Source organism: Mobula hypostoma, chromosome 5 (assembly GCF_963921235.1).
Source record: "Mobula hypostoma chromosome 5, sMobHyp1.1, whole genome shotgun sequence".
NCBI lineage: Eukaryota > Metazoa > Chordata > Chondrichthyes > Myliobatiformes > Myliobatidae > Mobula > Mobula hypostoma.
In genome coordinates this window covers 9,686,841-9,711,605 of record NC_086101.1, presented here as the reverse complement: position 1 = coordinate 9,711,605, position 24,765 = coordinate 9,686,841, and the positions used below count along the sequence as shown (strand labels likewise).

The 24,765-nt window shown below is 43.2% G+C and overlaps 1 protein-coding gene across 1 annotated transcript; it reads left to right on the top strand.

Annotated features, from left to right (window-relative positions):
* Positions 1 to 2,222: 2,222 nt before the first annotated feature.
* On the top strand, positions 2,223 to 5,147 carry LOC134346100 (tumor necrosis factor-like). The gene is made up of 4 exons (XM_063047400.1): positions 2,223 to 2,421; positions 2,543 to 2,594; positions 3,093 to 3,158; positions 3,486 to 5,147. The coding sequence occupies exons 1-4, from the start codon at positions 2,248 to 2,250 to the stop codon at positions 3,896 to 3,898; spliced, it is 705 nt and encodes a 234-aa protein (XP_062903470.1). The 5' UTR covers positions 2,223 to 2,247; the 3' UTR covers positions 3,899 to 5,147.
* The last annotated feature ends 19,618 nt before the right edge of the window (positions 5,148 to 24,765 follow it).

The window sequence follows — 24,765 nt, the reverse complement described above, 5'->3', positions numbered from 1 at the left end:
ACAATTGTAAAGGAAAATGAAATAAGTGTTACTCCAAATCTGATGCAGCGCAAAGATAAACAGAAAAGATAAGGAATAGAATAAAGGCATCTGTTAGTCTTGCGAGACCATGGATCTGCGCCTGGAAAGTCTTCACTCTCCAGGGCACAGCCCTGGGCAAGGTTGTATGGAAGACCAGCAGTTGCCCATGCTGCAAGTCTCCCCTCTCCACTACACCAGTGTTATCCAAGGGAAGGGCATTAGGACCCATACAGCTTGGTACCAGTGTCGTAGCAGAGCACTGTGTGATTAAGTGCCTTGCTCAAGGACACAACATGTTGCCTCGGCTGGGGCTCGAACTCACACCTTCAGGTCGCTAGTCCAATGCCTTATCCACTTGGCCACCTGCCCACTAGGAATATAATAGCAATAACAATAAATAGAAATACATAAGAGAGGTTATATACATAGATTGATTGTATGAACACAACGTGACACTAGGCACAGGTATTGTCTGTACATAAGGTGACTAACTAGCGATGCTGGGGGTGGGGAAGTAGTGTATGAAGGAGTGGGTTAGTGAGTGGTGGTGTTGATCAACCTTACCGCTCGGGGAAAGTAGCAGTTTTTGAGTCAGTGTTCGTGGCATGGATGCTATGTAGCATTCTCCCGGATCGGAGTGTGACAAACAGACCATGTGCAAGGTATGTGGGATCCTTCATGATGTCACTGGCCCTTTTCTGGCTCCTTTCTATATCTATTTCCTTGATGGTTGGTGGGCTGGTGGCTTTGATGCGTTGGGCAGCTTTGACTGTCTGTTGTGGAGCAGTGCAGTTACCATACTGAGCAATGATGCGGCATGTTAGGATGCTCTCGACTGCACAACTACAGAATGACGTGAGTATGGATGTACAAAGTCCAGCTCTCTTCAGCTTCCTCAGAAAGAAGAGGCACTGGTGAGCTTTCCTGCTTGTGTAGGATGTGTTCTGGGACCATGAGAGGTTGTGTGAGATTTTCACTCCCAAGAGTTCTTTCAGCTCGCATGTCTTTTGCAGCACCCTCCACCCTCAACACATTGTGCAGCCAATGAAATATGCCACCAAATGCAATCCACGTGTAACGGCTGGCCAGCATAGTGTGCATAGCAAGATCCCACAAATAAAAGCTTGGGGTGGTGGAGGTGGCTGGTGGTTGGGAGATATTATGTGACCAAGTTTTCAGATCCAGCTCTCAGGATCAGTAAAGCTGCCAGAAGGCAAGAAAGATGGATGACAAATAGGCCACTCGGCCCTTTAAACCTAACCCACTATTCACTCCCATTATGATTCGTCCTGATGGGCGAATTTTGGCCTTGCCCCAAAATGTCGACTCTTCATTTCACTCCATAGACGTTAATTGACCTGCTGAGATTCTCCAGCATTCTCTGTGAGTGTTACTCGGGATTTCCAGCATCTGGAGAATCTCTTGTAGTTATGATTGCTCTACCCCAGGTCGCCTTCTTCAGCGCCTCACCTGTTCACCTGCCAACTTTCCCCAAATTTATTTACCTAATGTTTAAAACCCGTCCAGTGATCCAACTTCCACAATCTCCCGGGGTAAAGAATTCCAGAGAAGATCGTTTGAAGATCGTTATTTTGAGGGTTTTTCAAGATTGGTTAATATCAGTTCAGGTACACAACTGCAACGAGTACGAAATAATTATTACACCGGATCCGAAGCAGCCAAGAAAAAACACAGTAAGATAAGGAACACGATAATCATAAAAAACACAATAAAATACATACGTGAGATGGTTTATATATATATGTATAGATTGATTGTATGTCCACACAATCTGAGAGAATGGGACCCTCTCCCGTGTGCGTGTGTGTGTGTGTAACCGTATTCTGACGCCTCTGGATGTCCGAGCCGCACTGTAGTGTGTGAGTGGCCGTCCCAGTGGAAGCTCGTTGACTGAACCGCAGTTTACTACTCTACCTTTCGTGTCCTGGGACTCTTTCCGAAGTGGCGTTCGGACGCACCACCGAAACGCTGAAACTACGGACCGCAGATCAGAGGAAGCGAGGGGGCGGGTCGGGAGTTGCTTGGGCAGCGGCTCAGCTCATATTTCCATTTCACCGAGCGCTTCCCTTTCCGATTACATCACTCCTACTGGTAGGATATTCCGAAAGTCCGGTATATATAGAGGGGATCTAACTGAGATCCAACAGACATACAAACGCTCCTGAAGAGAACTACCTCAAAAGAGCTTCGACCGAACGCAGGATCATGAACCAATACAACATGCAGTTGGACCCCGAGGCCGGCAAAGTTGTGGTGCTGAGAGAGTCGAGCAGAAGGGGTTGTTTCTGGCCGGCTCTTTGCGCCGTTGCCATGCTCAGCTTGGTAGCCGTCAGCTCTTACCTGGTGCTGTGTCAGCTGAGGGGACTCCCGGCTCAGCAGGTACGTGGCCATACTGTACAGTCTCCGCGGAGACCGGCTCGAAAAAGATCGGGGTTCGGATTAACTGGAGATTTAGGATTCAGTTCACCTTTTAAATTGCTGCTCTTTTTGTTTGCTACAGGATAAAACGCGGGACGCGGAGCTGTCGGAGACGAGTTTTCAGGCTAAAGACAGTGAGTGTCCTTTCCGCGGGCAATCTTTGCTCCTTGCCGTAAACCCTCTCGCTCAGCGCCAACTCTTTCATTCTGTCTCCCAGTACCTTTCGGTGCCGCTCTCCCGCTCGATAGTAAACTCCCCATGGCGCCTTTACCCATTTAATTGTGTCTAAACATTTATTCCTCTCCCCTTCTTTTTCTCTCTCCCCACCTCCCCTTCTCTCCTAACTTTCTGTTTCTCTCTCCCCGCGCTTTCTCCTCTCTCTTCCTCCCCTTTCTCACAATTTCAATCTGCTTGATTCTGTTTTTATTACCTTCCCCTCTCGTCTTCTTTCATCTCTACTTTACTTTTGCAAAATTTCTTCACCCGTGTCTTTTCTTACCTTTTTCTCTCGCTCTCATCTCTCTCTCTCTCTCTCTCTCACACACACATCTTCCCGTCTCTCCCCTTCAGCACCTTTGTTAGTTACTGAGACAAAGTACACTCCCACTCAAACGACTGCTTTCCTTTCCCAGGTCTACAACAGGTCATGAAACAAGTTGGGTACGCGGAGAGAGCAAAAATCGCTGCTCACCTCATCGGTAAGAAATATTTTGCTCAGCAGACAGTGGGTGGGAAGGTGATGTGGAAGCCGAGGGAGGTGGTGGGGGGTTCGGGAGAAAGGTGTAAGGGTGGTACACCACTTCATCTCCCTTCCTTGCAGTTCCCATGACCCGGGTTCAATTCAGACCTCAGGCGCAATTCAGCAACAACTCCCAAAAGCATTCTCCAGATTATGTACAGTGAATCCATTAGAGATTTGCATTGGTCAGTGCTAAAAAGTTATAACAGAACAATGGTAAATACGGTTGGGAAGAAGAATGTGACTCCAGGCCATTCCATGCTAATATCCTCCATCTTTCCCACAGCATTATCCAACAACAGAGGAAAGGAAGTGATCTGGCAGGAGGACACAGACACCACCCTCGCAAAAGGAGTGGACCTTGAGGGCAACGGCCTGGTCATCAAGACCCCCGGCCAGTACTTTGTCTACACCCAGGTGGTGTTTCATGGCAAAGGCTGCCAGGACAAGGCCACCTACCTCAGCCACAACGTCACCTTGCTGTCCGCCAACTACCCAGAGGAAAATCTGCTCCTGAAGGCCACCAAGTCCATCTGCCACTATGGGTCAAACCAACAACACTGGTACAAGACGTCCTACCAGGGTGCCATCTTCCAGTTTGAGGAGGGCGACCACATCTTCTCAAAAGTCAGTGAGAATGTGGTGCACTACGTGGACAGGGCTCAGGGAAAGACCTTCTTTGGAATATTCGCCTTGTGAAGAACTCGATGAATGGTCGGGATTTTCAGACTGGAACTCAACAGACACTTAATGGGGCATGTTGCCCTATAGGACAAAATTTGGACATTCCATGCCATGTTCATTCTCAGGATAAGCTAATATTCTTTCTGTTTTAATGCATGATATTTATTTTATATTTAAGTTTATTGATCTTATTGAAACAAGTACTCCTAAGGGAGAGTGTAAGTAGATAATCTCAAGAGGCAATGTGCAAGCAATTCTGTCTGATATTCAGACTGTTTAGCTTGTGAGACCAGTTTCTGCATAGAAGCATATCTGGGACATCTACGTGGGTCCTCAATGGTTAATGCTAGTAAAGGAGCAGCCAAACTCCCCATAACTTGTTTACCAAATTGCCAACATATTGGGTCATCTCTTTTGAAAAAAGATGTAACTATTCTGCACTGTGATTATCACCAAACCAACTAAAAGTAATTTATTCTACACTCATCGTGACTCAGATTCCTACACAAGAGTAGATCACAGTGAGTAAGTTGGCCTGTTTTGCACTTCTGGGTCTTTCTGAGTGGTATGTGATCTGCTTGTCTCTTACTGTATGTTGAATGTTGTGAGTACTTCCTGGGCAGTTTCAGTGATAATGTCACATTGTCTCACAAATCTGAGGCACTGCTCACTAATCTGCTGGCAGAGTTTCCAGAGAAAAACAGTTCAGATTCATCCAGGGGAATTTCCACCCAAAGCACTCCACTGTTATATATTATAGGCATCTGTTAGTCTCGCGAGACCATGGATTTGCACCTTGGAAGGTTTCCAGGGTGCAGGTCCTGGGCAAGGTTGTATGGAAGACCGGCAGTTGCCCATGCTGCAAGTCTCCCCTCTCCATGCCACCGATGTTGTCCAAGGGAAGGGCATTAGGGCTGATACAGCTTGGCACTGGTGTTGTTGCAGAGCAGTATGTGGTTAAGTGCCTTGCTCAAGGACACAACATGCTGTCTCAGCTGAGGCTCGAACTAGCGACCTTCAGATCACTAGACTGATGCCTTAACCACTTGGCCACGTGCCACACTGTTATATATTAACTGTGGCAGAATATAGGATTTATATTAAAATGAAATTACATCTGTTTTAAGGATGTCCATAAATGTTAATATTTTTCTTACTGTTTCATGCTTGTTTAATTTATTACTCTTTGATATTTATTAATTGAATTATTTATTATTTATATTATTCATTGTCTGACTGAATGACAATTAATAAAAGTAACTTAACACTGACATTTTTTCATTTCCTTATTTTTTGTGAGTTTGCCTAGGTTGCAAAATTATTGCTGTTTGGGAGGAAACAATTATTGTATTGAATTGACTTCATTACAGTCGCCCCTCTGTATCCGCGGGGGTTTGGTTCTGGGACCCCCCCCCCCCAGATTCCGCGGATGCTCAAGTCCCATATATAAAATGGCGTAGTATTTGCATATAACCTACACAAACCCTCCTAAATATTTTAAATCATCTCTAGATTACTTATAATACCTAATACAATGTAAATGCTATGTAAATAGTTGTTATACTGTATTGTTTAGGGAATAATGACAAGAAATATAAGTCTGTACATGCTCAAGCAATGAGTGCTGGAGAGAGAACATCTGGGTTTTTTTTCCGATCCCAATCCATGGTTGGTTGAATCCGCAGATGCGAAACCCGTGGATACGGAGGGCCGACTGTACTTACATCCTTCATATACATGAGGAGTAAAAATCTTTCCATTACATCACCATCTAAACGTGCAATGTGCAATTTATAGTAACTTATAATAGATAGTATGTACAACAGGACAGTCAATATAACATAGAAATACATTTGTGTTTGCATGAATTAATCAGTCTGTTGGCCTGGTGGAAGAAGCCTTTATGCTGTGGTACCGTTTCCCGGATGGTAGCTACTGGAACAGTTTGTGGTTAGGGTGACTTGGGTCCCCAATGATCCTTCAGGCCCTTTTTACATACCTGTCTCTGTAAGTGTCTTGAATAGTGTGAAGTTCACATCTACAGATGCGCTGGGCTGTCCGCACCACTCTCTGCAGAGTCCTGCGATTGAGGGAAGTACAGTTCCCATATCAGGCAGTGATGCAGCCAGTCAAGATGCTCTCAATTGCGCCCCTATAGAAAGTTCTTAGAATTTGGTGGCCCATACCAAACTTCTTCAACCATCTGAGATGAAAGAGGCACTGTTGTGCCTTTTTCACCACACAGCTGGTATCTGCAGACCACATGAGATCCTTGGTGATGTTTATGCCGAGGAACATAAAGCTGCTCACACTCTCAACCCTAGATCCATTGACGTCAATACTGGTTAGCTTGTCTCCATTCCTCCTGTAGTCCACAACCAACTCCTTTGTTTTTGTGACATTGAGGGAGAGTTGTTTTCTTGACACCACTTGTGTTAGGGTGATGGTATCTTCTCTGTAGGCTGCCTCACTATTATTTGAGATCAGGCCAATCAGTGTAGTCTCATCAGCAATTTACCATAATTAGCAGATTGGAGCTGTGGGTGGTGACACAGTGATGAGCAAAAGAGGGGCCTTAGGACACAGCCCTAGGGGGCTCCCATGTTGAGGGTCAGAGGAACAGAGGTGAGGGAGCCCACTCTTACCACCTGCCGGCGATCTGACAGGAAGTCCAGGATCCAGCTACACAAGGCAGGGTGAAGGGCAGGGTCTCTGAGCTTCTTGTCGAGCCTGGAGGTTCGAGTCAAGTAGAAGTTCAAGTTAAACTTCTGTGTGCTTCACAAACAGTTAGATATCCACAGGACAGGAATCAGAATCCGGTTTAATATCAATGGCATATGTTATGAAATTTATTAACTTCATGGCAGGAGTACAATGATAAATGAATGTAAGTCCATTTTATTCCCACTCACTGCCTCCTGCCTGACACCAATTCCTCTATCCATGCCAATATCTTTCCTGGAACACCATAGGATTTTATCTTGTTTAGCAGCCTCGTGTGTGGCACCTTACCATATGCCTTCTGAAAATCCAAGTAAATGACATTCACTGCCTCTCCCTCTCCTTTGTCCACCCTGCTTGTTACTTTCTCAAAGAACTCTTAACAGATTTGTCAGGCAAGATTTCCCTGTCGAACCATGCCGAAATTGACTTATTTTATCATTAGTCTCCAAGTACCCCAAAACCTTATCCTTAATAATGGATTCCAACACTTTCCCAACCATTGAGGTTAGGCTCACTGGCCTATAATTTCCTTTCTTTTTCCATCCTCCCTTCTTAAAGAAGCAATGGCCTGAAAACCTTGCCATATTCCCCTTAAACATTTCACTTTTCACATTTAACCCATAACCTCTAGCTCTAGTCTCACCCAACCTCAGTGGAAAAAGCCTACTTGCAGTTACCTTTCTATGCCACTGATAATTTTATATACTTCTATCAAATCTCCCCTCTATCTTCTATACTCTGGGGAATAATGTTGTAAACTGTTCAACCTTTCCCTATATTCAGGTGCTCAAGTCCTGGCAACATCCCTGTAAATTTTCTCTGCATTTTTCTTTTGCGTCACATTTCTTTTTCCACAGCCAGTTGAGATTTGTACTCTGGAGTTTCAGTCCGGACTCTAGGTTGGCTGACATCACTGCTCTCCCCACTCTGAGACTCAGCCTCCTTCACCCAGATTTCCTTCTCTCACCCCTGCACCCTCCATCCCGCAAGCAAAATCGCAGGCAATAAATCAGTCCCATCTGTCCGACAATCTCTTTGACCCCCTGCCATCAGACAGGAGGTACAATAGCATTAAGACAAGAATTATTAGGTTGGGAAACAACTTCTCCCCCCAGCCCACAGAGTCCACTCCACCAGTCCATTATGGCTGATTTGAATTCCCTCTCAACTCCATTCTTCTGTCTTTGCCCTGTAACCTTTGACACTCTCACTAATTAAGAACCTATCAACCTCTGCTTTAGATATACCCAATGACCTGGCCTCCACAGCTGCCTGTGGTAATGAATTCCATCGATTCATCACCCTCTGGCTAAAGAAATTGCACTTCTTCTCTATTCTAAAGGAGTCCTTCTCTTCTGAGGCTGTGCCCTTGGTCCTAGGCTCCCCGCTATAGGAAACAGCCGCTCTACATCCATTCTCTCTAGGCCTTTCACTATTTGTTAGGTTTCAAAAAGAATTCCCCCCGCCCCGCCCCATCCCCATTCTTCTAAACTCCAGTGTGTACAGGACCGAGCCATCAAACACTACTCATATGTTAACACATTCAGTCCCCGGATCATTCTCATGAACCTCCCCTGGACCCTCTCTAATTCAACGTGTTCTTTGTTAGATAAGGGGCCCAAACTGCTCACAATTCTCCAAGTGTGGTCTGACCAAAGTTTTATAAAGCCTCAGCATTCCATCCTTTTTTTTTGTTATTTCTGCTCCTCTTGAAATGAATGCTAACATTCAGTTGGGAACCTCAGAGAACGGACCGATGGACTGGGAATTTGAAAGTAGGATTGGTAGGTTGGGGACTCGGGATCTGTCTGTGAATCAGGGTGCTCTTGGTGTAAGCAGACACCTGCCAGCTATCTGCCACTTCCACCATCCCACCCCCTCAGCCCATGTCTGAACCAACCAAGGGAACTGACGGCCACAGGAAGGTGAAACAGGATGAGGTGCAAAATGCCCACCCACATGAGAAAATCACCAAGCAAACATAACGAGCTCACACATTGCACACAAACACTCCCCAGTCCGCCCTCACCTTTCTCATGAAAGCTGAAAGCTGACTTAATGACCGCACAAACCATAGTTTTCCGGTGAGGGACAGCGTGTGAAGGGGATGACCAGTAGCTACAGTAACCTAACAGTTAGTGTGACACTTTATGGTGCCAGCAGTTGTGAGGTCAGGGGTCAATTCCTGCCTCTGCCTGTAAGCAGTTCGTACATTCTCCCACTGACCACATGTATCTCCTCTGGGTGTTCTGGTTACCTCCTACGTTCCAAAGACATGCAGGTCAGGGTTAGTAAGTTCTGGGCATACTACTTTGGCATCAGAAGCATGGGAGCTCTCTCTCTGTCTTTCTCTTTCTCTCGCACATTAGGTATATTTAAAGCAGATGTGATAAGTTCTTGATTAGTAAGGGCATTAAAAGTTACAGGGAGAAGGCAGGAGAACACTGTTAAGATAGAAAATAAATCAGCTGTGATCGGATAGTGAAGTCGACTGGATGGACTGAATGGCCGAAATCTGCTCTAGTATCTTATGGTCTTATAGAACTAACCTTATCCAAAAGCACATCCTAACGTGCACTGAGTCCCAATCATTAACAGTATTGCAGATCAAAAAATCCTCACCCAGGCTGGCTGCTCTCCCTCTCTGCTCCCCGTGCCCTTATCGTAGCACCCTCCTGCAGACAAGTAGGTGTGAAGAGCTTGTTACTACAGCCACAGCTTATAGCCGTGATGATTTTACCAACTACTCCAGAGCTGAGGGTCTGTTGCATCGGGGCCTCTGCGAGTAATGAGCATAATGAGACCACACCTGGAGTATTGTGTGCAGTTTTGGTCCCCTAATCTGAGGAAAGACATCTTTGCCATAGAGGGAGTACAAAGAAGGTTCACCAGATTGATTCCTGGGATGGCAGGTCTTTCATATGAAGAAAGACTGGATGAACTGGGCTTGTACTCGTTGGAATTTAGAAGATTGAGGGGGGATCTGATTGAAACGTATAAGATCCTAAAGGGATTGGACAGGCTAGATGCGGGAAGATTGTTCCCGATGTTGGGGAGGTCTAGAACGAGGGGTCACAGTTTGAGGATAGAGGGGAAGCCTTTTAGGACCGAGGTTAGGAAAAACTTCTTCACACAGAGAGTGGTGAATCTGTGGAATTCTCTGCCACAGCAAACTGTTGAGGCCAGTTCATTAGCTATGTTTAAAAGGAAGTTAGATATGGCCCTTGTGGCTACAGGGGTCAGGGGGTATGGAGGGAAGGCTGGGTTCTGAGTTGGATGATCAGCCATGATCATAATAAATGGCGGTGCAGGCTCGAAGGGCCGAATGGCCTACTCCTGCACCTATTTTCTATGTTTCTATGTTTCTTACAAAAATCATTGGACTCTGGCATGGTGCCAGATGACTGGAAAATTGCAAATGTCACTCTACTCTAGCAGAAAGGAAATTATAGGCCAGTTAGCCTGACGTCCATGGTTGGGAAGATGTTGGATTTACTTGTTAAGGATGAGATTATGGAGCACTTGCTGACACAGGACAAGATAGGATAAAGTCAGCATGGTTTCCTTCAGGGAAAATCTTGCCTGATGAACCTGTTGGAATTCTTTGAGGAGACTAGAAGTAGGATGGATAAAGGGAATGTAGTGGGTGTTGTATATTTGGACTTTCAGAAGGCCTTTGGCAAGGTGCCACACATGAAGCTCCTTACCAAATTAAGACCCCATGATATTACAGGAAAATTACTGGCATAGATAGATCATTGACAATTGATAGGAAGCGACAAGTGCGAATAAAAGGATCATTTTCTGGTTGACTGCCAGAGACTAGTACTGTCTTCAGGGGTCGGTGTTGGGTCCGTTTCTTTTTATGCTGTATATCAATGATTTAGATGTTTGCAGATGATGCGAAGATTGGTGGAGGGACAGGTAATGTTGACGGAACAGGAAGGCTGCTGAAGGACTTAGATTAGGAGAATGGAAAGAAAATGGTAAATGAAATATAATGTTGGAAAATGCATGGTCATGAACTTTGGCAGTAGAAATAAATATGCAGACTATTTTCTAAATGGGGAGAAAATCCACAAATCTGAGATGCAAAGAGACTTGGGAATCCTTGTGCAGAGCACTCTAAGAGTTAACCTACAGATTGAGACAGTGGTGAGGAAGGCAAATGCAATGGTAACATTCATTTCAAGAGCTCTAGAATACAAGAGCGGGGATGTGATGCTGAGGCACTGGTGAGGGCTCACCTTGAGTATTGTGAACAGTTTTGGATTCTTCATCTAAAAAAATGTGTGCTGGCATTGGAGAGGGTATAGAGGAGCTTCACAAGGATGATTCCAGGAATGCAAGGGTTATCATTTGAGGAACATTTGATGACTCTGGGTCTGTACTCACAGGAATTTAGAGGTTGAGGGGTATCTCATTGAAACCTTTCAATGGCCTAGACAGAGAGGATGTGAAAAGGATGTTTCCTATGTTGGGGTAGTCTCAGGCTAGAGGGCCCAGCCTCAGGATAGAGGGGTGTCCATTTAAAACAGAGATGCAGAGAATTTTTTTGAGCTTGAAGGTGTTGAATTTGTGGAGTTTGTTACCACAGGCAGCTGTGGATGCCAGGCCTTTGGGCATATTTAAGGCAGAGATTGATAGGTTCTTGATTGGACATGGCATAAAGGTTATGGGGAGAAGGCTGGGGAGTGGAGCTAAGGAGGGGAATAAAGGATCCGCCAAGATTGAATGGTAGAAAAGGCTTAATGGGCCAAGTGGCCTAATTCTGCTCCTATGTCTTATGGTCTTACAGCTTTACACATCACTCAGTGGCATTGTGTAGAACCCTCTTTCAGTTTCATGGTTGGACAGCTTCCCTTTTATTTACCAGAGGAAGTTTCACAGAACTTCTGTCTCTGCTTCAATCAAAGAGCAACCTAGAGACAATTTCCTCTCAACAACAGCAAGTATCACTTAACCCTGTCCCTCTCTCTCTCTCTCTTAGTCACTCTAGCAACATCTCTGATTTTCAATTTCTTCTTACCTTTCCCTATTCACAAGAGATTCAGCAAATACTGGGAATCTAGAGCAACACACAAAAAGTGCTGGAGGAAGTCAGCAGCTAAGGCAGCATCTATGGAAGTGATGTTTTGGGCCAAGACCTTTTATCTGGACTGGAAAACAAGTGGGTAGAAGCCAGAATAAGAAGGTGAAGAAGGGAGAAGGAGGACAAGCTAGAAGGTAATAGGGTGAAGCCAGTTGAGGTGGGTGGGGTGTGGGAATGAAGTAATAAGCTGGGAGGTGACAATTGGAAAAGTGAAAAGGCTGGTGAAGAAGGAATCTCGTAGGAGGAAAATGGACCACAGGAGAAAAGGAAGGAGGAGGGGCACCAAGGAGATGTGATAGGCAGCGAGGAGAAGAGGTAAGGGGCATAGAAAAGAAGAGGGGAGGAGGAGGGAAAGAAATATCAACAGGAGAAATTGATGTTCATGCCATCAGGTTGGAGGCTACTTAGATGGAATATGAGGTGTTGCTCCTCCAACCTGAGTGTGGCTTCACCATAGCAGAAGAGGAAGTCACGGACCAACATGTCAGAGCAGAAATGGGAATAGGAATTAAAATGATTGGCCACCAGGAAACTTTGCTTTTTGTGGATTGAGTGGTGCAGCTCGAGAAACCAGTCCCCAATTTATGTCGGTTCCTCTCCCTATCATTTTCCTACTTTCCCTATCGTCCTTGGCCTCATCACTTTTGCTCACCAACTAACTGCCCAGTTATTGAATAATTCTTTGTCTAATAGTCTATCCATCTCCTTTCACTTGTTTTGCGTCTTTTTATTTCAGATGTGGTTCTGCTACTATTGGAAACTGTTCTCTTCATTTTGGCGGTGTATTTTTGAGCCGATCGGGTGACCTGGCAGTTTTCGGTCTCCATGAAGATTCCACAAGGCTGCCAGCAAGGCATGCGGGATAGACGCCAGGAAACCAGGAGGCGAGCCGCGAGCCCATAATTTACTCCTTCTCTTACCGATCTTGCTGATTAAAGCACCAAGGAAGATTGAAATCGTCAAGTTGGGTGTGGAGGGTGAGCAAGTGTTCAGCGCTGTCTGCCAGCCTCTTGCTCGCTGCTGCTAGATGAAGGTGTCTGCATGGGGCAGTCTCTCTCTTTCTCACTCGCTACCCCCAAGGGAAGGTTCTTGTGTTCGTATGATCTCTCTCTCTCTCTCCCCCTCACTGCTGTCATGGTGCCAGAGCAAGGTTTAATCAACACACTTTGTGGATCAGACTCTAATTCACATAGGATGTGCTTCTAGCTTTTCTGGTCACTACCTCACTACCTTTTTGTTGCTAGTTTGGGTGATTTTGAATCGGGGTGGCTTTCAGATAACAAACACTGAGCTGACCTGAATATGCCTTTGAATTTGTGTTTTATATTCTGTGTTCTAGCTCTGTTTTGTTGCCGGTTGTGTGACTTTTTTGTGTTGGGGGGAGAGGGTGGCTGATGTATTTTTTCTTTGACTGAGATTCATGGTTCTTCTTTGTTTCATGGCTGTCTGTGGGGAAAACAAATCTCAAAGTTGCATACCGCATACAACTTTGATAATAAATATCTTTTGAATAATATCAAGTATTCTTAACTTTATTTATACCTTCATTTATAGAGCATTTTTGATACAGATGATGATGTTCAAAATGCTTTACAATGGGATAAAATACAAACATAAAAATGAAATAAAAATAATACAATAATACAAATAAACATGGAAATAAAGGTCAAAAAGATGTTAATTTAAAAACAAGGTTAAATAAATAGGCTTTGAGCTGGTGTTTAAAAGTGTCAACTGAGTCTGCATCCCTTATAGTTTTAGGTATTGAATTCCACAGTTTAGGAGCATGGTTCAAAAAACTGACCTGTTACTTATCTTTTGAGGGAGATTGTTTACATTTTAGATACCGGTAGAAGAAGATCTGGGAGCTCAAGCAGGATTATAAAATTAAAATGATTCTGTGATGTACTTGAGTCCCAGACTATTGAGAGCTTTAAAAATAAGTAAGAGAACCTTAAAATCAATTCTAAAAGGTACAGGGAGTCAATGCAGAGTAACTAGGAAAGGAGTGATATGTTCCATCCTCCTGGTTTTAGATAAAAGTCAAGTAGCAGCATTCTGAACAAGTTGAAGTTTATTAACAGATTGCTTTGGAAAGCCAGTAAAAAGTGGCATTGCAGTAATCTAGTCTATTCAATATAAAGGCATGAATTATTTTTTCAGCATCATTATGTAACAGAAATAGGCATGCCTGGAATATTTCTTAAGTGTGGAATTGCTGTTCTGGTCATTTGCCTTATGTTGAAATCTGAATCAAACCAGTTAATTCTGATCTTACAAAGGGAGTCAAGTTACCAAGTTTATCAAGTAGTTTATCTATGTATTATTGAACAGTATAGCATGCTATGGGTGGCGTGGCCCGGAATGTTAACCTGCTACACAATCAATCCAACCCGTCCCTCCTACACAACACATAACCCTCCATTTTACATTCATCCAAGAGTCCAGGAAATGGACCTATTGTATCATATTCTACCACCATCACACACTCCTCTCTCTCTCTTTCTCTTTCTCTCTGCTCATCCCTCTCTCATCCTCCATCTTGCTCTCCTTTCTCCATATTTTTCTCTCTCCTTAACTCCTCATCTCTCTCTCTCCCATCTTCCCTTTTGTTTTGTTACTTTCCTTTATGTGGCTTTTTCCCTTTCTTCCTACCTTTCCTTGTATCTTCCTCATTCTCTCTCAATTTCTCTCTCAAAATGATGTTGTATCTGTTAAATAGGGGCCGTGGGCAATTTCTGATTTGATGGAGACAGACGTGAAAGCACAAAGGAACATCTGGAGAAATTTCTGAAACGCCCGTTCGCTGCTGTCGTTACGTGTGGTTGGGTATCTTTTGGAGGGTAGGCCTCAAAATCCCTGGCCTTGCCTGCTTTTGGCGACCGAGAAAGAGGTCGAATCGCTCGGACAGAGATAGCGCTCAGTACTCGGTGTCGGAGAGCTGATCAGAGCTCGAAGTTTTCAGATGACTCAGAGTCGGATTGTGGTCGGCATGACAGGGAGAGTTTTTCTTCCTTCCTTCACCCGTCTGCGTGAGATGTGGGACATTTGAGAAACTTTGAACTTTACTGTGCTCATGGACTTCTTCGTCAAGTTATGGTATTGTTGCACTGTTGTAATTATCTGTATAATTATGTGGTTTTGTCAGTTTTTTCAGTCTTGGTTTGTCCTGTGTTTTTGTGATATCACACTGGAGGAAATAATGTATCATTTCTTAATGCACGCATTACTAAATGACAATAAAAGGGGACTACGTGTCTTCATAATCTAAAAATTTCTCTACCTTTTCCTATTTCTTTCCATCTCTCCCCTCCTCCCTCTATACCTTTCTCGCTCCCTCTTGCCCCATTCACTTCTTTCTCTGTATTTTCCTCTTTCTCTTCTCCTCCACACACTTACCACTCTGAGTATGAGGATGTCGCTGGAACTTGAGGGACTGAGATCTGAAGAAAGGAACTTTATTCACTAGAGTGTAAGAGAATGCCCTTACCGAGGTGTATCAAACTATGAGGGTCATAGATGGGGTGAATGTGCACAGTCCTTTTCCCCATGGTTGGAGAATCAAGAATGACAGGGACAAGTTTTAAGGTGAGAGGGGAGTGATTTAATAGGAACATGATGGACAACTTTTTCACCCAGATGATGGTCCATATATGGAAAGAGCTGCCAGAGGAAGTGGTTGAGGGAGATACATTAACAACGTTGGATGGGTATGTGGGTATCAATCGACCAAATGCAGGCCATTAGGACAAGCTTCACTGGGAATCTTGTCCAGCATGGACTATATTGTCTGCATGGCCTGTTTCTGCACTGTATAACTCTGCGACTCTATAACTCGATCTAGGACTGTGACTGAGTCCTGGGAATGGGATTAGTATGGGTAGGAGAGATGTGCATAGGGTACACAAATGGCCTATGTCATTGCTGTACTACTCCTAGCAGAGAACAAGAAATACAAGCAAATGGAAGTCATTTGAACCCTCGTTCATCTTCTGCTGTTCAATCACAACTTCTGCCTCAACACCATTCCTTTACACATAACCCGCAATTCCCAAAGCATCTAAAAACCTCCATCTTGCTGTTCTTCCCCAGAGTGATAGAGAATTCCAAAGATTACCTTCCTCTTAGATTACCATTTCTTTATTTTCCTGTGAATGCCTACAAGAATATGAATCTCAAAGTAACATACTGCATGGTAAAATAGACGTACTTTGTTAATAAATTTACTTTGAACTTTGAACCTCGTGCAGTAACCACCCCAATGATACCTCATTGCCATGTTAAGTATATTTCACAATCGTACACTATCACATTTTTCCCTCTCTGGTTTCTGATGTGGACAGTGTTGATAACATGGATTTTGCAATGACTTGTTCGCCGACTTTGGAACTGTCTTATTTATACTGTTTATATTGAAGAAATTATTAAGTGCGCACATGTTGTCACTGAGCAAAAAAATGTCACAGCCCAACATTTTTGTGCACACTGGTCATTACAAATTAGAGAGAACATTGCTCAACACTTCAAGTATATATCACAGGACCTGAATAACTCCCTCTCCTTTGTCAAGTAAGAAAAGTCCATATACAGAAGCACACTCTTTTTAAATTAGATTGCATTTTGTGATTTCACTTACAAAAGTCCCCAAAATATCTCAGCTACTCAAGATGAGGAAGTTCACTTGGACTCAGATTAGTTTGGCAGATGTCCTTTTCAAGAATAGTTCCAAAATGTCACATATTTCCTGGGTTTTAGTCACACTTGCCTGCTGTGGGAGTGTGGCCTCTCTTCATCCCACAGCTTTCTCACTGCAAAGCAGAATAGAATATGGTGTGAGTGGAATGTCCTGCTGATTTCGATATCCTTCACCTTTGGCGCTGGAATTTGGTAATTTGTATATTGTTTTCATGTGTACCAAGATACAGTGAAAAGCTGTGTTCACATGCCTTGCAGACTGATTAGTCAAATTATAAAATTCAAAGAAATTTATAAGCTCAAATATGTATGCTCAATGACCACTTTATTCGGTACCACATTTAACACAACTGTTAGGGAGGGTTTAATCTAATTTGGCAGGGGGATGGGAACTGCAGTGATAGGGCTGAGGAAAGGAAAAACAGAAATAAATCAAGGATAGCGTGCAACAGAGATTATAGAAAGAACAGGCAGGAGATGAGGCTTAAACACAGCCAGTGGCATGAGTTACAGGGAACTAAAGGCATGGAACAGTTAAAACAGAAAGTAACAAATACTGGACAGAAAGTGTTATATTTGAATGCAAGCAGCATAAGCAATAAAATGGACGGTTTTGAAATTCAGCAACAGATTGGCAAATATGACATTGTCGCCCTCTCTGAAACTTGGCTAAAGGATGGCTGCCATTGGGAGCAGAATGTCCAAGGATATACAGTATATCAGAAAGATAGGTTAGTAGACAGAGGGGGTGGTGTGGCTTTGTGTATAGGAAATAATATTAAATCCTTGGAAAGAGATGACATAGGCTTAGAAGGTGTAGAATCTCTATGGGTTGTTAAGAAATGACAAGGGTAAAAGAACCCCTAAAGGCAGTTGTATACAGGCCTCCAAACAGCAGCCGGGATGTGGATTACAAATTACAGCAGGAGATAGAAAAGGCGTGTCAGAAAGGCAATATCGTTGGGGATTTTAACATGAAAGTGAATTGGGAAAACCAGGTCCACACTGGACCTCAAGAGAGAGAATTTGTAGAACATCTAAAGGATGGCTTTTTAGAACAGCTTGTTGCTGAGGACACTAGGGGGTTGGCTGTGATGGATTGGGTGTGGGCGATAATAGGGAACAGTGACTACAGTATAATCGAGTTCACATTGAAAATTGAGAGGGAAAAAATGAAGTCCAATATGTCGGTATTTCATTGGAACAAAGGAAATTACAATGGCATGAGAGGGGAACTGGCCAAAGTTGGCTGGAGTTTCTGCGAAAAATGACGGAAGTACAAGACAGATATATTCCAAATAAGAAGGAGTTTTCAAAGGGAAGAAGGACACTACTGTGGCTGACAAGTGAAGTCACAGCCAAAGTAAAATCAAAAGAGAGGGCATACAAAGAAGCCAAAGAGTGTGGGAAGATAGAGGATTGGGGAGCTTTTAAAAACTTGCAGAAGGAAACTAAGAAGGTCATTTGGAAGGAAAAGATGAATTATGAGAGGAAGTTAGCGAGTAATATCAAAGAAGATACTAAAAGATTTTTAAGTATACAAGGGGTAAAGGGGAGACGAGGGTAGATATAGGACCAATACAAAATGATGCTGGAGATATGGTAATAAGAGATGCAGAGGTGGCAGAGGAACTGAATGTGTATTTTGCATTAGTCTTCACAGTGGAAGACGTCTGCAGTATACCAGACATTCAAGAGTGTCAGGGAAGTGAAGTTTGTGCAGTGAAAATTATGACTGAGAAGGTGCTCAGGAAGCTTAATGGTCTGAGGGTGAATAAATCTCCTGGTCCTGCTGGAATGCACCCTCAGGTTCTGAAGGATGTAGTTGGAGAGACTGTGGAGGCATCAACGATGATCTTTCAAGAATCAATAGATTCTGGCATTGTAATGGATGACTGGAAAATTGCAAATGTTACTCCACTATTTAAGAAGGGTAGGAGGCAGCAGAAAGGAAACTATAGACCTGTTAACCTGACATTTGTGGTTGGGATGTTATTGGTATTGATTGTTAGGGATGAGATTACGGAATACCTGGAGGCTCATGACAAAATAGGCCAAAGCCAGGAATGAAGGGGTTACCATATGAGGAGCATCTGACAGCTCTTGGGCTGTATTCCCTGGAGTTCAAGAGAATGATAGGGGATCTCATAGAAATGTTCTGAATGTTAAGAGGCCTGAACAGATTAGATATGGAAAATTATTTCCCATGGTAGGGGATTCTAGGACAAGAGGGCATGACTTCAGGATTGAAGGACAAACTTTTAGAACTGAATGCGGAGAAATTACTTTAGTCTGAGGGTGATAAATCAATGGAATTTGTTGCCACGAGCGACTGTGGAGGCCAAATCATTGGGTGTATTTAAGGCAGAGATAAATAGGTTCTTGATTATCCAGGGTATCAAAGGGTATGGGGTAAAAGCAAGGGAGTGGGGATGACTGGAAGAATTGGATCAGCCAATGATTGAATGGTGGAGCAGACTTGGGCCGAATGGCCTACTTCTGCTGCTATATCTTATGGTCTTATGTATGTTCATGGTCTTCTGCTTCTGTAGCCAATCCATTTTGAAGTTCAATGTGTTGTGCATTCAGAGATGCTCTTCTGCACATCACTTTTGTGATGTGTTGTACTGCTGTCTTCCTGTCAGCTTGAACTATCTTAACTCTCTCACTAACAAAGTATTTTCACCCAGAACTAGATATTTTTTCACAAACAGGAGAAAATCTGCAGATGCTGGAAATCCAAGCAGCACACACAAAATGCAGGAGGAACTCAGTAGGCCAGGCAGCATCTATGGAAAAGAGCATTGTCGCATTTTGGACTGAAACCCTTTGGCAGGACATTACTTTTTTTGTTTTTCACACATCTTTCTCTGTAATGTCTGGGGACTGTTCTGTATGAAAATCCAGATCAGCAGTTCCTGAGATACTCAAACCACCCTATCTGGCACCAACATTCATTCCGTGGTCAATGTCACTTTGATCAATTTCTTCCCCATTCTGTTGTTTGGTTTGAACAACACCTGAACCTCTTGACTGTGTCTGCATGCTTTTATCCACTGATGCCACAACATTAGCTTATTGTACATGCATATTTGCATAAATGCGTGGATGTACAGGTGTACCCAATAAAGTAGCCACTGATGGTAACTTACCATATGCCTCCAAAAGATTCATTTTCTTGCAGTAATTTACAGCGGATAAGACATACACTAGAATTTATGAGAAACTATGCATTAACAGGCAAATGCTGACAAACAACCAATGTGCAAAAGTAGAAAACCTGTGCAGTTAAAAAAAAATAATACTGAGAACATGAATTGTAAAGTGTCCTCAAAAGTGATTCTGTAGGTCATAGACTCTGTTCTGAGCTTTGTTGAGTCTCGTTCTCGAGGTCCATTCAAGTGTCTTATAACAGTGGGATAGACACTGTCGTTCATCCTGGTGGTGCAATTCTTCAGCTTTTGTGCCTTCTGCCCAAAGGAGGGGGAATAAGAGAGAATGATAAGGTGGGAAGGCCTTTGATTACACTGGCTGTTTTCCTGAATCAGGAGGGAAGTAAATAGAGGGAAGGCTGGTTTTTGTGATTTGCTGGATTTTGTTCACAAGTCTCTGCAGGTTTCCATAACTTCTTGCAGTCTTGGGCAAAGCAGTTGTCATGGTGAATACAGGTCAGATAATATCTATGGTGAATCTATAAAACTTGACAAGGGGCACCAGGAACAAGTGAAATTCCTTATTCCCTATCTTTCTGTGGAAATAAGTGTGTTGGTGATCTTTCTTGGCTGTAGCATCTACATGGCTGGACCATGACAAGTTGTTGGCATCATTTACACCTGGGAACGTGATGCTCGCCACCACCTCCACTCCAGCACAGGATGCTTCGTTGCTTCCTGTGGTCAAAGAACGGCTCTTTTATTGCACTGACATTATTGAGGGAGAGACTTCAGAAGTCCAGGATTGGAGGAAGGGAATCTGCTAGAGGAAGGGTACTGTAAAAGAACTGGAGAGGAATATTGGAGGAAGATTAAAAGAGATAGCTTAGAGAAGTATCAAAGAAAAGCAACTTCCTCATTTTTCCCATTGCTACTCTGCTGTTTTCCCTGCCAGCAGGTCCTTCCAATTTACTTTGGCCAACACCTCTCTCATACCACTGTAATTTCCCTTACTCCACTGAAATACTGCTACATCAGACTTTCTCCCTATCAAATTTCAAGTTGAACTCAATCTTCTTGTGATCACTGGCTCCTAAGAGCTTTTATATCTTAAGCTCCCTGATCACCTCTGGTTCATTACTTAACATCCATTTGAATATAACTGATCCCCTAGTAGGTTCAATCCAAATTGCTCTAAAAAGCCATCTCATAGGCATTCAACAAATGCACTCTCATGAGATCCGTTACCAACCTAATTTTCCTAATCAACCTGCATATTAAAATCTCCCATAACTATCATAACATTGGCCTTTTGACAAGCCTTTTATATTTCCTGCTGTAATCTGTGGTCTCCATCCCAGCTACTGTTGGGAGGCCTGTATAACTGCCATCAGGATCCTTTTACCTTTGCAGTTTCTTAACTCAAGCCACAAGGATTCAACATTTTCCAATCTTGTCACATCTTTCTATGATTTGATGCCATTCTTTAACAGCAGAGCCACACCATCCCCTCTGACACAACATGTAACCTTGGACGTTCAGCTTTCAACTACAACCATCCTTCAGCCATGATTCGGTGATGCCATAATGTCTTACCTGACTATCTGTAATAGTGCAACTAGATCATCCATCTTATTTCTTATATTCTGTGCATTGAGATATAACACATTTTGTGATATATTTGCTACCCTTTTTGATTTTGCATCCCTAATGCACTGATACTCACCCTGCTGGCTGCAATTTTGTCCTATCATCTGCCTGCTCTTCCTGACAGACTAACGGATGCATTGGTTATGACCTTTCTAGAATCACTTGATTCTGGCATGGTCCTGGAAGGCTCAAAGATTACAAATGCAATCCACACTTTAAGAAGGCAGGAAGGCAAAAGAAAGGAAATTATAGGCCAGATAGCCAAAACTCAGTGGTTGGGAAAGTGTTAGAGTTAAGGATGAAGTTTCAGGGTACTTGGAGACAAATGATAAAACAAGTGGAAGTCAGCATTGTTTCTGTAGAGAGAAATCTTGCCTGACAAATCTGTTAGAGTTCTTCGAGGAAGTAACAAGCAGGGTGGACAAGGAGACGTAGTGATTGTCATTTAATTGGATTCTCAGAAGGCATTTGATAAGGTACCACACATGAGGCTGCTTAAAAAGATAAAATCCTATGACGTTACATGAAGGATGCTGGCATGTATAGAGAAATGGCTGACAGGCAGGAGACAGTGACTGGGAAGTAAAGGGGCCTTTCCTGGTCAGTTGCTGGTGTCTACTGGTGTTCCTCAGGGTTCAATACTTTTCACGTTGCTTGTCAATGATTTGGATAATGGAATTGATGGCTTTGTGGCAAAGTTTGTGGATGATACAAAGATAGGTTGAGGGGGTAGCTAGTGCTGAGGAAGCAATGTGATTGCAGCTTGACTCAGACAAATTGGCAGAATGGGGAAAAAAGTGGCAGACGGAAGACAGTGTTGGGAAATGTATGATAATGCATTTTGGTAAAATGAATAATAATGCAAACTATTATCTAAACGGGGAGAAGGTTCAATCATCAGTGGTGCAGAGGGACATAGGAGTCCTTGTGTCAGACTCCCAGAAAGTTAATTTGCAGGTTGAGTCTCTTCTATAGAAGGCAAGTGCAAAGTTCGCATTTCTGTCCCAAGTTCTTTGGGCACAGAGCTCAGAAAAAGCAACACAACAGACCTTTAACACCATAATCCAGCAAGTTGTTTGTTATGTCTCCCCTCTGGCTGTGAAACAGGGACGCCTTTTATTCGCTTATTGGGGGAGAGAGAGAGAGCCTGTGGTTTGTCAAGTACAGGGTGAACAAGTAGGCTTTGGGGTACTGCAAGTCTGTGTCTTTATTGATGCGTTGCTGCATGCTTCAGTGCTCAGAGGAGCGGGCCGATGCTTTTTTGCTGTTGGGGGGTTATCGTCGCCTTGCTGCGCTTGTCTGTGGGAGAGGGGAGCTGGGAGGGGGACTTTGGGGTTCTAACGTTTAACTGTCATTCATTCTTTGGGGCACTCCTCTGTTTTTGTGGATGTTTGTGAAGGAAAAGAATTTCAGGATATATATTGTATACATTTCTCTGACATTAAATGTACTTATTGACCTATTGAACCTATTTCAAGGGGAATAGAATATAAAAGCAAGGAGATAAGGCTGAGGCCTTATAAGAATAGTCAGGATGCAGTTGGAGTATTGTCAACAGTTTTGGGCCTCATATCACAGAAAGGATGTGTTGTCATTGGAGAGAATCCAGAGGAGGTACACTAGGATGATTCTGGGAATGAAGGAGTTAACAGTTGAGGAGTATTTGACATTTTTGGGCCTGTACTCACTGGATTTAGAAGAATGCCAGAGAATCGCATTGAAACACACTGAATATTGAAAGGACTAGATAAGGTGGGTATGGAGAACATGTTTCCTATGATGGGGGAGTCCAGAACTGGAGGGCACAGCCTCAAAATTGAGGGACAGCCTTTTAGAACAGAAGTAAGGAGGAATTTTTTTAACCAGAGTGTAGTAAATCTGAGGAATGCTCTGTTACAGACTGTGGTGAAGACCAAGTCCATGGGTATATTTAAGGTGGAAGATGATAGTTTTCTGATCGGGCAGGGCATCAAAGGATATGTTGAGAAGGGATGTGTATGGGGTTGACTGGGATCTGGGATCAGCCATGATTGTATGGTGGAGCAGACTCGATGGGATGAATAGCCTAATTCTGCTATGTCTTATGGTCTTATGGTTGTATGGTCAACATATGAGGAGCATTTGATGGCTTTGTGCCTGGAATTTAGAAGAATGAGGGGGATCTCATTGAAACCAACTAAATATTGAAAGGAGTAGATGGAGAGGATAGAGAAGATGTGTCCTATAGTGGAGGAGTATAGGACCAGAGGGCAAGCCTCAGAATACAGGGGCATAGCTTTGGAACAGAGATTTGGAGCAATATCTTTAGCCAAAAGGTGGTGAATCTGTAGAATTAATTGCCACAGATGGCTGTGGAGGCCAAGTCTTTGGGAATATTTAAAGTGGAAATTGATTAGTTTGATTAGTCAGGGTACTGAAGGTTACAGAGAGAAGGCTGTAGGATGCGGTTGATTGAGGGGAGTACTAAATCAGACATGATAGAATAGTGGAGTACACCCAGGGGCCGAAATGCCTAAATCTGTTCCTCTTATAATTCTAATCTGCAGGTAATGTGAACAAGAAACCATTTCACTCATAAAATACTTTTATTAAGAGCAGTTCATTGGTTTGACAATCAATAATAATATAAATAAAATAAATAACAATAAAATCAACTTTCAATAAATACTTTAAAATAATAACTTAATCAGAATGAAACATTAAGACATACGGATAATTATAGACATCCTTAAAACAGATGTACGTTTGTAATTTATGTATATAATATATATATTTAAATCCTGATCTCCAGCCCAGGAAGCACCAGCAGTTTTCAATACAAGAGACAAGCAGATCACATCCCATCCAAAAAAACCCAACAATATGAACCAGGCCAAATTATTCCCTGTTCGGTATTTTTGCATGGGAGGAGCTGATTCACTTTGATTGTAGAATAAATGAGCTTTGGCTGGTTAGGTGGTCAGCATGGAAAAGGAAGCATCTTCTCAAGTCATGTTAGAGATGAAAGTTGGCTGTGGGGAATTTCACTTAGTCTCCTTATCAATTAGCATGTAAGAGTCCTTTGCCAGTACCTTAAAGATAAAGGTCCTTTTAAAGGTTAACTTTACGACCCGGATGTGCTTCCATACAGAGACACTATAGTATTGGTCAGACCTCCCAAGAGCTAAACTGTCTGAATATCAGACACAATGCCTTCCGGCTACCTCTTGGATTTGTCTGCTTACACTCTCCCTCAGGAGTATCTGTTTCAAAAAGAACCATAAATTTAAACATAAATTAAATATAAACTAATATTAGTTATGCCTTCAAAGGGACTACCATTATTCTGAGCATGGTCATCTCACAATACTCCTGCTTAGTATCAGGAACTTGGCACTGCACTGACATCACTGGATTGATGGATAGGAGGTGAAGCCATTTGACCCATCTTACAACCCATCAGTGAGGTCACGGCGGAGCCTTTGCCTTGAAGGCATTCCAGCTAAGTGTCGACACATCAGGTTACTTAGTCCTCTGGAAAGAGATCCAGGTCGGATGAGACCAACTTGGCAGTGCACTCCAGAATTGGG

What these genes read in the sequence shown, in the direction of transcription:
- LOC134346100 (XM_063047400.1), top strand. Translation starts at nt 2,248, where the DNA reads ATGAACCAATACAACATGCAGTTGGACCCCGAGGCCGGCAAAGTTGTG. An exon ending in GAGTTTTCAGGCTAAAGACA is followed by an intron (nt 2,595 to 3,092) that starts GTGAGTGTCCTT and finishes TTCCTTTCCCAG; the next exon opens with GTCTACAACAGGTCATGAAA. An exon ending in AATCGCTGCTCACCTCATCG is followed by an intron (nt 3,159 to 3,485) that starts GTAAGAAATATT and finishes TCTTTCCCACAG; the next exon opens with CATTATCCAACAACAGAGGA.